This window comes from Lissotriton vulgaris, chromosome 7 (assembly GCF_964263255.1).
Source record: "Lissotriton vulgaris chromosome 7, aLisVul1.2, whole genome shotgun sequence".
Taxonomy (NCBI): Eukaryota; Metazoa; Chordata; class Amphibia; order Caudata; family Salamandridae; genus Lissotriton; species Lissotriton vulgaris.
The window spans coordinates 1,604,398,736-1,604,413,629 of NC_141695.1; the positions used below are offsets into that span (position 1 = coordinate 1,604,398,736).

The window sequence follows — 14,894 nt, forward strand, 5'->3', positions numbered from 1 at the left end:
GACCTGAATCTTTCAGCTGGCGCCATAATCTTGACAAACAGTGCTTAACTTTCAGCGTTCTGTGTACAGTGCCTATTACTGCATCTTTCAATCATCCTGGCAAGCTAGCACTCTGCACGGTGTGAGAGGGGTTTCTCCCATACAGGCCACTACTAGGATCACGCTGTTATCGGGGAGGATAGTTATGGTAAGGTTGTGACTCCAGATTGATGTCTGGACTGATTCCTCTCATCCCGATTCCCTACTACTCACCTCCTTGACTGGGCCAGTGCAAACCACACTGCCCAAGGGCTTCAACCTCTGCTCATTTCTCCACAAGAAAGCACTGGACGGCCCACAATCATGGCAGACCAGAGATATCACAAGTCACTCAAAGACAAAAAAATAAACAAGCAATTGATGTTGTTGCACCAAGGATATTGTGCTACATACCTAAATACTTATAAGGTCCCAAAAGCAAGACCTATTGGCTATGCCAATGCGTGTAGACATGGTCACCTCCACTTTTTGCCTGGTGTAAATTTTGACAGAAGTGCACTGGATTCCTGCCATCCAGGTCCCAGGTGCCAGATGTTTCCCTAAAACTGTATATTTTGTTCCCCCAATCGTCAATACCTTTAGCACCCCTTGTTATTCCCTAGTGAATAGTGCCCCTGGTACCTAGGGTAGGAGTCTAAAGTAGATACCTAAGGGCAGTGGCATGTATTGTGCCACCCTAAGGGAGCCCTGAGCTCAAACATGCAAACTGCCATAGCAGGCTGCGTGCCTTGGTCCAGAGAAAAGAAAAGACATGGCACACCTCCTGTGTGCCATACCTGCGACACTGCATGCAGTACAGGTAAGTCACCCCTAGAGCATGCCTTACATCCCCAAGGCAGGGTGCCCTACACTGCATGTGTGGATATATCTGAATGAGCAGATATGCCCCTATGATATCCAAGTCTGATTGGTTATTGGTTACAAGATAACAAGGAATCCATTTTAAGAACATATGCTGGACACTGGTGTTTACAAGTTCCCCAGCTACATTTTTGTTTAAATCTTTTTATTAAAATTGTTCCTAATTTTCAAAAGATACGATCAGAGCAGTGCTCATATAGCAGAAACTTAAGAAAATAGAAAGGTGATGGCCAACATCATAATGTGCAGTGCTTAATAGCAAAAGAAAAAGAATAACAGGCGAGTAAGTTCAAGGCAATCATATAAAGTCATGGGTCAATACCCCTAGACAAGGCATATCATAGCTGATGAGTCTCACCAACGGGTGACATATAAACGGATCAAATACTGTGCAGTCTGAACTCAACTGGGGACATAGGGTACAACAAAATGAGGACAACATAAGCCAAGGAAGGAAACTGGAGTCGCTTAAGACCTGTTACCGCATCTAGTGTAGCCAGAGAGGCCAGAGCTGCCAGGATCCAGAGATGAGTTCCCCATCTACATGATGGCTCACTGAAAGTAGAGAAATTTGGTATCATGCATCTCGTATTGATAAACCACACTGATTCCAGTGATGCATTTGTTAATACATCCACTGAAATAAAGGAAGGAGATCAAATGTATAAAAAGTCAGATGAAATCCTTGATGTCTTTAGAAGATTTTATCAAGAGCTTTATAAAGAAGAGCCAGAAAATGATGATCCGGGTATAAATTGGCCGGAAATGGGTATCAAACTTACCTCTAGTCAGAGAGAAAAACTGGAATGTAGTATAACTATAGATGAATTATCCGAGGCATTACAGGATTTAGCTTCTGGCAAGGCGGCAGGACCTGACGCCATTCCTCTGGAAGTATATAAATGTTTAAGGGAAGTAATAACACCCTTACTATTGGATTTATTTAATGGGGTTATCAATACCGGGGCTATCCCGGAATCCTGGACCGAAACAAATATTGTGGTCTTCCATAAGAAGGGGAAACCGAAAGAGAGCCCCGGTTCATATAGGCCCATATCACTAATAAACAGTTATAATAAACTGTACGCTAAAATTATGGCGACACGGCTGGCCGGGATCATAGGGACCCTGGTTTTTCCCTGGCAGCATGGTTTCATTCCAGGCAGAGGAACGACCGATCACATAAGGAGAGCCATCACATTATTTGATATACATGCTGCTGATGGAGGGAGGGCCGCTATGATCCTTCTAGACGCGGAAAAAGCCTTTGACCGTGTCAGGTGGAGCTTCCTGTGGAGGGTAATGAGAGACAGAGGTTTTGGCCCAAAATTCCTACAGGCAATTTGCGCTATGTATGCGAATCCAACGGCAAGGATCCATCTTATGGGTGAGCAGTCGGGGAAGATCCATATATTAAGGGGCACGCGACAAGGGTGTCCGTGCTCACCCATCCTGTTTGCTCTGTATATAGATCCTCTAATAAATCTATTAATGAATAGTAAAATTAAGCCAGCTGTCACCAATGGATTTCAGACTAAAGTACTCGCCTATGCGGACGATGTCGCTATCTTGACCACGGATCCTGATAGTGCCCTGAATGAAATTGTTAGAATTACTTCTGAATTTGGGAGACTATCTGGATATCGTCTTAATGTAGCTAAAACGCAGGTATTATGCACCAGCAATATAAATAAAACGGATAATAGATATCTGGACTCAGTTGTCTATTTAGGTATCATAATTAATGCCCAGCCAAAGGATATCATCAAAGACAATTTTGAGCCACTATTGATCAAAATTAAACAGGATTTAAGGAGAATAGACAAACTTCATTTATCAGTTATAGGAAGGGTCAATGTCATCAAAATGTCTATCTTCCCAAAAATTTTATATAAATTTAGGTCTATCCCTTTCAAAATTGAAGATGCATTGATAAAGGAAATGGAGTCTATATTCATGAACTTTGTATGGCAGTATGGCAAGGTTAGGAGATCTAATAGGCTCATGTCCCTACCCCAAGAAAAGGGGGGGCTGGGAATACCCAATCTCAGGTACTACAACTGGGCCTGCCTCCTTACAGGGATGTCTGTGCTTCTCTTCCCAGATGATACCAGATATAGCCAGGGAGTCATCCCCACTATTTATCACCTGGCACTGGGGGGGGGGGGGGGGAGTACACGGGATATTGTCAAGGAAACACGACAAACGTTTCTTTAAAGCATCGGGGTATAAGATCCTGGGTGATATTTGGGGGGTATGGTCTTCTATTTGTAAAGATCAGGACATCCCAAAGTATAATCAGCACACCCTATTATGGAATTCAGATCTATTTCCGCATCTAAGTGATGATGGCCCATGGAAATATTGGGAAAGACAAGGGATCACTTCTTTAGGCCAAGTAATGATTAAAGACGTCTGCAGGCCTCTCGAACTGCTGAGGACACGGTTTTCATTGCAAGGTGTTCAAGAATTTAAGTATATGTAGCTGGTTAATATCATTAAGTCGAAAAGACCGGGTCTGAATATATCTAATGGATGTGCTCTATTAGATTATTTGAAAGGCGGAGGTCATAGAATTAAGGATTTGTACAGGATACTTATGGAGAGCCTCCCCGATGATTTGATTAAGGTGGAGGAGAGCTGGGCCTCCAAACTGCAGGATCCTGACATTGATCTTGACAGAGCACTGGCATTGGACAAAAGATTTCTGAGATCATCAAATTTAAGAGCACAGCATTTCAAGACTATGTTTGACTTATATTATACACCAGCTAAACTGTTTAAATGGGGCAAGAGACTAGACCATAATTGTCCTAGGTGCGGTAATGGGCCAGCAGACATATTACATATGTTTTGTAACTGTGTAAAATTGGGACCGATTAAAAATGAAATTGAAAAGTTTTTAGAGGGGCTGCTAGATGTTAAAATTGACCTATCCCCTACACTTTTAATATTTGGTTGCGATGCAAAGCTAGGTCTGAGTATAGAGATAGAGGCGTTGGTTTTTATTTCGACAGCTGTTCTCAGGATATTAGTTGCTTCTGTATGGAAGGATGTGGAGCCTCCAACCTTCCAAATGTGGATGTGTAGGTTGTTAGGGATTCACAATATCGAATCAGAACTTTATGCCCTTAAAGGAATTAAATCCAGAGAAATGGGTCTACGTGTATGGGCACCAGTGGCCAGTTGGAGGAAGTCAAGATGTGCGACCCCATAGATTATATTGCGGGATGTCATGGTCAATGTTTTGGTATGTCTGGTTTTTACCCTGTTATTTATTTCTGTCTCTCCTGTCAAACATTGCTACCGGACAATGCTGCCTATATTGTATTGTATTTATTATATTATCAAGTGTATTTATTTGTGTCTATATTTTACGATGATATATTTATATATACTGATGATTTTAATGTACATTTTGCTGCTGTGAACTTTCAATAAAAAAAAAAAAAAAAAAAGACAAGGCATATCATAGCTGATGAGTCTCACCAACGGGTGACATATAAACGGATCAAATACTGTGCAGTCTGAACTCAACTGGGGACATAGGGTACAACAAAATGAAGACAACATAAGCCAAGGAAGGAAACTGGAGTCGCTTAAGACCTGTTACCGCATCTAGTGTAGCCAGAGAGGCCAGAGCTGCCAGGATCCAGAGACGAGTTCCCCATCTACATGATGGCTCACTGAAAGTAGAGAAATTTGGTATCATGCATCTCGTATTGATAAACCACACTGATTCCAGTGATGCATTTGTTAATACATCCACCCATAGGGCACCTTAGAGGTGCCCCCTGAAACCTACCAACTACTAGTGTGCTTGCGGACTGGTGTAGATCACCCTGCCGCAACAGACTGTTTCTGATCCCCTGCAGGTGAGATCCCACGCTCTTGGAGGCAGGAACAATTCCTGCTCTTGCCAGAGGTGTTGTCCTTTCCTTTAAGCAGGATGGCAAAGTGATCAGCATATCAAGGCAGGAGGCTTCAAAGGCCTCTGCTGCCTCAGATATGTGACCCAAGGCTTCCCCAGACAGGGGAAATGCCACCCCATGCCCAATTTGGTAACAGGACAGGCAGGGAAATTTGCTGTCAAGAGGCATGCCCCCTCTAACGATAGAACTACTCCTAAGGTGGGCTAGCTTAAGCGGACATGATGTTTAAAATTTCACCATTCTAAGTTTTGGCAGAAGTAGGCTTTCTGGGTCAGGGTTAACCCCACTTCCCATAGGAAGCGGTCATATAGAGGGTGTAGGCACCCTAAAGGCAAGTAGTCCATTGGCAACTACCTGTTACTCCATGTAATGCTACTAAATTGAGTACACCAGGAACTCCGATTCGACGGAAGAGAAGGATATCAAGAGCTGTAAGAAAAAGTGAGTACGGAAGATATATGGACTTTTGGCACAACACCCTGCCTGCTGCACTAATTCTTGACAAAGCCCAATCCTAGCAACTCGTTCTGCATCGGACCAGCTTCAAAAAACCCCAGGAGACTGCAAGCTTTCTCAAATCGCCAAGCAATCCCCTTGGAGTAGAGGAGCTACTCCCCTGCAGTCCACAGGCCCCGAAACGCAAAGTCCAGTTTACTGTGCTGCCACTCCCTGGCCAGCCCGAATCAGCAGCCTCCCAGGAAGAGGGCCCTGTGCTTCTGAAGGTCAGATCTGCCCCCCCTCACCGAATGATAGGTACCAGGACCAACTGGAGCCACACAGTACCAATACTCGAGGTATCGTAACCCTTGCAGCAAGCAGAGTCTGTGAGAGTCCAGTCAGGAATCCAAAACAAAGGAGCCCTTGACGGACATCAGCACCGCAGAGTGGCCTAGCTGCCCTGATTTTGAACCCCCAATCTGATGGCCCTCTCTACTACAAAAGTAGAGCATTTGGGATGTCATTTGTGCCTCTGAAAAACAAATTGGGTTTGGTTGGACTCATTATACAGTGTACCTCGTTTTGGTCCACTATATAAAGAGCACGTTTCCTACACCTCAAAGTAGGAGCTCCTTTTCGTGGCGCTGAACAAAATTCATGACAGAATGAGACTCAATGGAAGACAGTGGTGCTAGAAATATTCACAAATTGTTGTGGGAAAAAACCCAGTAGATTTCATAAAAAGGAATGATTTCCATACTCTGTGGGTCACTGAATAACTTTAAGGAATTTTTTACTTGGCTTGGAATTGATGTTATGCTACAAATCACCTTTTGATAATGTAACCATCTTATTTTTTTACAGGTAACGTTCTTTATTGTGAGATATTTTCAAAACCGTGCACTAAAAAAAAATCTACTTTATTAGATTATCAGAAATCATAAAAGTACACATAGAAAATAGTCAACAGTAACAATTGCCATCTTGAAATCATTGCATAAAATCAATTTTTTTCAAGACTGTCAATTTGTTATTCTGTTGCAAGTTACTTATGTACAATTTTACAGAGACTGTAAGGTTTACAAGTACAAGAGAGTAGAACGACATTTTTAAAATCAAGGTTGCAGAAAATCTGTAAAAAATAGCATTTCCTTAAGTCCTAACAAAAGTATGTAAGGTGCTTTGAGATGAAGTGTTGTCACATGCGTATTTCGAAAGATTTTTAACCAATCATTCCGATTTCGGAAGGTAACTAATAGGTTAAAAGTATCTAAAGCGGGTGAAGACCAAATTGTTTTGGGTGTTATAAGCATACCTTGGGTACGGTTGCAAGGAAAAGGTGACCAGTGACAATTTGTTCTTAAGAACACTTAGTTAAGTAAATTCATATGTGAGCCTAGCTTCCTCACACAGTGAAACACGCTTTGTATAAATCTTTTTCTGACACAGAGTACAATGTTTCCGGGCACTCCAAAAATTCCACGTGCCCCAAATCATAGCAAATTTGTTTCACATTTTTTAGCCAAGGAATTTGCAAAGATGCAGTCGATTTGAGGCAATTCCTGATCACCTTTGGTGTCAGCACTGGTCCACACTTTAACCGCATCGCTGCTGCGGTTATTTTTGCACTGTGCGGCTGTTTTCAAATAACCGCGATACAGGACGAGCTCAGCTCGTCATCCGCACACGTCACCCGTGGCTGATGACGAGCTGAGCTCGTCATCAGCATCGAAGGGGTTAAGTCGCAACAGAATGCAACGTGTGTGAGCGAAATCAACTAAAAACAGCATCCCCAATTCTGAGTGACAAACTTGGGACAGACAACTCTGGGGAACTGCTGATAGGGTTCTAAAAAAAAAAAAATTATCCACAGTTTTAAATTAACAGTATTCCAAAATCCCCAAAGATCCACCCCATACAATGGTGTGGAAACACACTTGTATATAGTTAACATTTAATGAATCGATTTATTACCAGGCTTGTGTGCAAAATTACACAATGCAGCATTTGATGTAAAAAAAAAAAAAAAGTTAGCTTCCTTGCATTAATTGCATCCTTCCATGACCTACTCTTTGAAAGCATAACCGTCAGATAGTTAAATGAAGGGGTAAAACTCCGCTTTGTGCTATTAACAAATAGATCTCCATATTCCACATGGCCTTTTTCGCACTTCATTACAAAGGTTTTAGTCAAATTGGTTATTAATTCCATGTCCTGTAAAAGAGATCAGTAAGCGCTGAAGGCCCATGGGGTTACGGGCCATAAGGATGGCATCGACAGTGTAGAGGAAGGATGGAAGTGGATGTTGTTCGAGGTGGGGGAGTTGCCTGCATCCCTCAACCAACACATTACCAAGATTGTTGATGTATAGGGTAAACAAGAAGGGGGCAAGTGGACATCCATGTCTCACCCCTCTCCTCAGTAAACGACAACTTGCATTCACTCTTTAGTCCCTAAGACACTCTAGCTCCACTGCCTAAGTACAGGTCCTGTAAGAACACAATTATAGTGGGATCTACTCCTAGGTCCTCTAAAATAGACAGCAATTTAGAGTGGATGACGCAGTCAAACTGAAATGCCAGGAACAGATGTCCTTTCTTTCCCAATAACAAATTCAAATTTAAAACACTGCTCAATCATCACTATGACCCTGCGGAAACCATATTGAGTGTCTGACAGCATCTCTGTTTTCATCCCACTCCTCCAACCTGTCCAGTATAATCCTGCTGATGACCTTAACCAGGGAGTCAAGTAAGGGGATCGGTCAGTAGCATGAAGGATTATCACGATCACCTTTTTGTAAATAGGGAGAATTAAAGAATCCAGCTAGGTATTCAAAGGCACCAGACTACAGCATGCTCTAAGCACAATGGTTCAAATAGGCCCCCATGACCAAACATTCTCTTTATACAGGTAAACCAGAATTTCATGTGAGCCGGGAGCCTTACCGCCTTTACTGTGCATGAGAGCCCTGTTAACTTCATCAAGGGAGAACCTCCGGTTAGTTGATGGTTCCACCCTGAGAGTTCATAGGGAGGCCACCTGCTGCGGCAGCTGCAGAATAGGATTGAGGTAAATTTTAGAGAAGTGTGCCACCCACTCCGCTTCGGTGATAGTTACTTCCAATCATGGGACCTCCTCGTCTTTCAAGAAGGCCGAATTTACGAGCCAGAAGGGTGGGAAATCACTGGCTGAACTAGCCGCAATAAGGGCCTCCCAGGACTCTGCATTTAAGGCATGCTTCCTTTGCTTTAAGGCTAGTCTATATTCCTTCCTACCCATCTGCACCTCACTGGTACACCTAGGAGGGGAAACAACCTTTACAACGCACTACCATTACAACAAAACTTTTACAACGCAACATCCATTACAACGCATGCCATTACAATTCATCCATTACAACGCATGACACTACAACGCATGACACTACAACGCATGTCACTACAACGCATGTCACTACAACGCATGTCACTACAACGCATGTCATTACAACGCATGTCATTACAACGCATGTCATTACAACGCCAAGTACCCTTACACTATCCAACGCTTACCCTACTGTTGCACCCCCTGGAGTTAGAATAGTAATTTTTACCCCTACACTATCCAACACTTACCCTACTGTTGCACCCTCTGGAGTTAGAATAGTAATTTGTACCCTTACACTATCCAACACTTACCCTACTGTTGCACCCCCCTGGAGTTAGAATAGTAATTTTTACCCCTACACTATCCAATACTTACCATACATGCAATGTAATGGTATGCGTTGTAATGGCATGCGTTGTAAAGGTAGTATGCGTTGTAATGGAATGCGTTGTAAAGGTAGTTTTTTAAAATTCGTTGTAATGGAATGCGTTGTAATGGATGTTGCTTTGTAAAAGTATGCGTTCTAACGTCATACATCCACCTAGGAGTTTAATGAAGGGCGGCTTTAAGATTTGGATGCACCTTGGAACAATGTGAATCAAACCACCCTTGCTTCGGAGGTTTACTTGGAGGGTTCTCATCTCGAAAGAGATCTTTAATCCCTGTAGAGATGTTTACGAAAGCACACAAAACAATTGTAGGATTGGCTGTCTCATCCAAGTAGTTATCAAAGCCATACCTAAACTTGTCAAACAGTTTACTTAAAAAGTCAGTCGAGTTGACCTTCGACCAGTGTAAGGAAAGACCACTGCTAGAAGCTACTTCGATGTTCCATGCACATACTTTATCCATGGGTGCATGTTTCAACCAAGAAATAAAGTTAAAATGCACACTCCGAGGATAATGATCACTAAGGGCGTTCCAATGCGTAGTAAAATTGGTGAGAAAGCGCTGTGCGGTAAGAGATGAAAGAATATATTCAATTGCCACGTGGGTGCCCCTAACACTGAAATTGCAATTCGAAGGGAGCCACAACATATGTCATTAGCGTAAGCGAGGCCATGTACATATATCACCTTGTTTACCTTGTTGCCATATTCTGAGTGCATAACGTGTTTGATCGGCACATCAAATGTCCATCATACCGCATTCCCTTTCAGAGGGTGGGGGCAAGGATGAATATTAAAATCACCACCCCATACTATTATGTATTCCTTTGACCCTCTCTGCTGTAGAGACACAACATTTTATACAGTCAAAACTTCCCCAGAGTCAGGGATGTTGTAATAATTAAGAACACCATTATATTTTTGCAAAAGTTCCAACAATATTATCTGGTTAAAATTTGATGTAGACCAGACAATTATTTCGGAAAGTGGCAAAATGTTGGAAACAAATACACCAGCCGCCTTTAGCTCTAACAGCGCTGGTTGGAGGAAAGTTCTGAATCCACTTACATGGAAAGTGTCGACTGCCAGGTCTCCTGTGCACATAAGATGTAAAGCTTAGAAACAAAAGTGAACCAGTCTAGGTTAACTACTTTGTTACACAAACCTGCCATATTACAGAAGAGTACACTATAGCTTGAATGATCAAAGAAAGCCGCATTCTCAATTATCTGAGGAACAGCTTCACGTTTGACTAAGGAAAAGGATACTAGTAGGTCCAACCGCTGGACAGGGTATGGAGTGCACTCAAAATGTCTTGGGCAAACTCATTTATTAAGAGTTTTTGGAGTTTTGAGACTAAACTTTTCTGATGTTGTAATTGGAAGCATTCGTCTCCCTTAGAGATTAACTTGTGTGATCAAAGTAATATGTAGTAGTACCTGTAGTTTAGATTTCTCATCTTCAAATAACAAGTCTGTGCTGTCTTCTAGCATTGATTCATTTGCTGTAATCATTTCCTCTTGGGAGTCCTGTAAAACAAAAACAAAAAAATCTAAAACAATGCACAACACTTGGGTAAATATTTTGTCAACCTCCATAAAGGTGCAGCAGCAGATTGATACTTTTTGACATCTCTAGTGCAGCCAGATTAAAACCGGTACAAGTAAAATTAAAGGGCAGGTTTAAGTATGTTGGGAGAATTTAGGCCAAGACCTGGCTCCCTAAAGACAGTGTGCGATTGTTGGGTACAGCCAATAATCTGCAATGAAGGAAATAATGTTTGCCTCAATTCGAACACCAGAAGATGGAACGAAGTAGTCAATTTACTCACAGATCATCTCCTGTCAAGCGACCTGAATATCCATGCATAGTTGCAGCAGTTCATTGAGAGAATTCTAAATATAAAGTAAGTTTTATATTCCAACATTCTTTGGCAGCATCAATTTCAGCCTTCATGAAAATAGAGTGAATCTCCTCTTTACTGGTGCTCATGCATTTCTACACCCACAAAAAAACTGCAGTATGTGATCCAGTTAACTGCCTCCAATTATAACTTCTGTTGGAGGGTCTGGCACCAGTGCCACATTTTGAGGCTCGGCTTCAAAGACAGTAGCTAGCATACATCAGTGAGACACTACAAAGCACAAGACAAGCAAATGCACCAAAAGCAGAATAAGAATATACTACTTCACACAGTGTACACTTTTCAAGGCAAAACAGCAATCAGAATACGGTATAGACAATGATATAAGCACACTGCTTTTTAGGTCGAGCCTTAGAGCAGCCCATGAGCTGCTCTAGGAGATGACCTTTAGAAATCGATCTGCTCTTTTCAAGCATGAGGGCTTGTGGTGGCAACCACCTTGCGGGAGCGAGCAGCGCGCGCAGGGGCCATCTGTTTTCAATTAGCATGGCCGCACGCGCTTTACTCTTGCTCCCCTGTCTGTGCGCCTTTCATCGTGCTGATTACTATTTGTTAATTAGGTGTCATGTTACCATCTCCTAGGTGGCGCAGTGTGCAGCAGAGGTCGCTCACTTGTAGCGGAGGCAGCCAGGAACTGGTAAGCATTTAAAATGCTGGAACTGGCAAATATGATATTAACAACAATGAGCTGTTGTGCCTTTTTAGTACTCTTACATGGAAATATGTTGCCAAATTCTTAAGAAAGTCAAGCGTTCTCTGTCCCAGCCCAGCAAGTTTCTTACGGGCATCAGTTTCTTGGCAGATTTCCTTCTACACAATGTACATTTTATCCTGTCCTGTTCATGATGGAGTAAGACATGTCCCAATATTTCCCAAATATTTGTCAGCAACCTTGGAAAGAAAGGTGGGTGCAGTCTGTTTTAGTTTGTCTATGCCTTTTCTTCCACAACCCTCACAGTACTGCTTTTGTTTTCACCTCCCACCACAACAAGAACAAATGTGAACATTCTTCTCTCTGAGCATTTCCGTTCCTTCCAAATATCGCAAGGCTCATTTTCTTTCTCAATCAAACGTATTAGAGTAACGAGATCAATATAGTTAATACTTGAACTGGTGATTAAAAATGAAAGTGTTGTAACATGGATAATTGGCTAACTCGCCGAAGTGTCATGGCGCTTAAAGAATATGTTCTTCCCCAGATACATGCTACTTTGAAAAAAAAAATATATCAACCTTAAAAAGATAGTGAGCAAAAAAACCTGCGCAACCACAAATTGATACAGAAATAAATTCTTTGGTCTTGATTTTGTAGCAACAACAAAGGACAGTTGGTAAGTTTAGCAATACATTATCTGTATCAATTTGTGGTTGCGCAGGTTTTTTTGCTCACTAAATTATATGTATGTGTTCTCACATTACATTGTCAAGGGGTTGTACAGGTCACCCCTTTCCTAGCAGCACCACTTTAGTACAATCATTGCTTAGACCATACCAAATACCCGGTGGTGCGCAAAATTTCCCTTCAACTAAGTACCTGGCGCTTTGTCTGGATTAACCTCAAAAAGATACCCTGCTGAAATTTGATTATGTGATCCTAAGGTTTTCAAAGTTCTATGCAGCAGGTGCAGTAACCAACTACGCTGTTTTAGTCACGTCAGATCTCCAAGTTTCTTAAACGTTTTCTTACAAATCGTAAAAAGTTTAACTTTCAGTAGTTCCTGCTTAAAGTCGAAATATTAAGAAGAGTTAATGTTTAAGGTGATCTTCGAATCAAGTAAGTTTCAGAGGTGGATTTATTTGGTCTACAGAAGAGAAATCAGATTTTCTTGTGATTAGGGCGAGCTGTGGGCTGCTAACTTTATTCTCCTTTCGCAAAAGCAGAGGCTGTCGCCTAGAATGTAAATTCAACAACATTGCAAAAATCCAGAAACCATTACAAAGTTAGTACTGTGATTGGAACCCAGAAGGCTAAATATTAATATTAAAAAGGGAAATAAATATTATAGTTGAATTTCTGATTAAATCCTTCTGGAGGTGTTTTATGTATGTATCACTATTTCTAAAGGGCAAACGTAGCTAGGAAGCAATAGAGAGCTGTAGATTCTGAGGCTGTTCTGAGACACACAACATTCGGTATATCTAGTGGAGAGTGTACATCTTATAATTACACAATTACATTACCTTTCAGGGGGTGTTTTGCACCCATACTACTGCATACCTCACCATAAGGGATGCTGTAAATGTAGACAGGGTCTACCCCCTGAGAAGCACGCAAACTACACTCACAGCAATAAAACAGCTCAACAGCTTTACACTGCCATGTTTAGCACAAATAATTCATAGCCGTACCCATGTAAATTGGTTCAGCTGTTTCCAGAGGGAACAAAAAAGCAGCGCTCAAAACCTAAAACAAGCATTGGCATAGCCAATAGGTCTCGCCTTTGGGACCTTATGAGGGTTTAGCCATGCAACAGTTGATATTGTTGCACCAAGGATATTGTGCTGCACAACTAAATACGTATAAGGTCCTAAGCGAGACACCCTTTTGCTATGCCAATGCAGGTTGTGCAAAGTAATGGTTTAACAAGGTTTGTAGAGAATTAAGTTTTAGTATATTTTGAGTAGAAAACAAGGAATAACACGATGTTTATGTGTAAAAAAGACCAAATGAAGCTTTGAATGGAGAATTAATGGAGATACTGCCCCAAATGTTACACAAACCCACAGGGCTTCTATAATTCACAAAGCAGCACCAGTATATATCCTCATGCAGCAACTGAATAAGAGCTTAAGTGGCATATAAGTACACTATCCTTCAAAAAGTGACACATATGCCAACATATATCCTTCTTCTCCTAATGTGGTACGACTTATAGCTATGGACACAATGTTGTTCACAAGACGCAACTGATCTGAATTACACTGTTAATGCTTAGCTATACACTTGTCTAGTTACAGCCCTGAAATTGCAGGTCGTGAAATTCTTATCTCTAGTAGAGACACTTGGATAAGACAAAATACATATGGCCTACCCAACATTTGAATTGATTATTGAGCTCTCAGGTCTAAAAAGTTTACCTTTCTGAGAACTTTGCATCATAACACATGTTAAAAACAACGGCCTGGCAGTGAATAATAATGCGCTGTATGGGGGAATATGCCGCTTTGGCACATCATATGGTAGATGTCTGGTTTTGAAGTGAAACATGGTGCAAGTCACTGGCTTTAAATACTCACAATGCTCTGAAATGAGCAGGCCTTTGAGACCTCAGAGGCTTTCTCAGGAGACTCAGGAGAGGCAGGAATGTTTTTGTTTTCATCTTTAAAAGAGGGTGCTTCCTGCGGCAGAGCCTTCATAGTCTTCTCAGTGCTTCTTGTTTCATTGTCATTCACTGAATCTAGTTGAGCAGCCCGCAATGCTGCAGTCAGTACCTGGACCTGAGCTGTAACATACGTAGGGTAAAAAAATAAAAATAAAAGAGTAATGTTTTTAAAACGATTTCATATATCAGTAGTTCTGTCCTATTTTGAAAGACTTTCAAAGGTACAAGCAGTATTATGGAGAGGAAAGTAAGCCACTAGACGTGACTTCATGAAAAGTTAAGGGTTCGGACTCCATCCAAAAAACATTAATGGCTTCATACACAATTACTCAATCACAGACACTGTGGCATTTAATCCCATTTGCCCCAATTGGAGCAACAAAACAAATGAAAAAAGCCATCTATGTTTATTATGTAGAACATATAGTGTTTTAAGCCAAAAATATGCCTTCAGGGTTACAAATCAGAACTATATGCTGGCATGCCAACTCATCATACCAAACAGCAGAGCTTAAACATTCTAGTTGCTTTTTATGTTCTTCTATAATGAACTAGCAAATACATTCTTAGAGCCCTTTATACTGATAGGAAGGTGTTCATTGCAGTATAGTCTTAAAAC

At 41.5% G+C, this 14,894-nt stretch overlaps 1 protein-coding gene across 2 annotated transcripts in view; it reads right to left on the reverse strand.

Moving 5' to 3' along the window:
* LOC147706079 (serine/threonine-protein phosphatase 4 regulatory subunit 1-like) overlaps window positions 1-14,894 on the reverse strand; it is a 342,243-nt gene that overhangs the window by 41,127 nt on the left and 286,222 nt on the right. For both annotated transcript variants that reach the window (XM_086932523.1, XM_086932522.1), the window contains 2 exons: window positions 14,190-14,395; window positions 10,468-10,557 (listed from right to left, as the gene is read on the reverse strand). In XM_086932523.1, coding sequence (XP_086788649.1) covers window positions 10,468-10,557; window positions 14,190-14,395 — 296 coding nt within the window. The remainder of the gene's footprint in view (window positions 1-10,467; window positions 10,558-14,189; window positions 14,396-14,894) is intronic.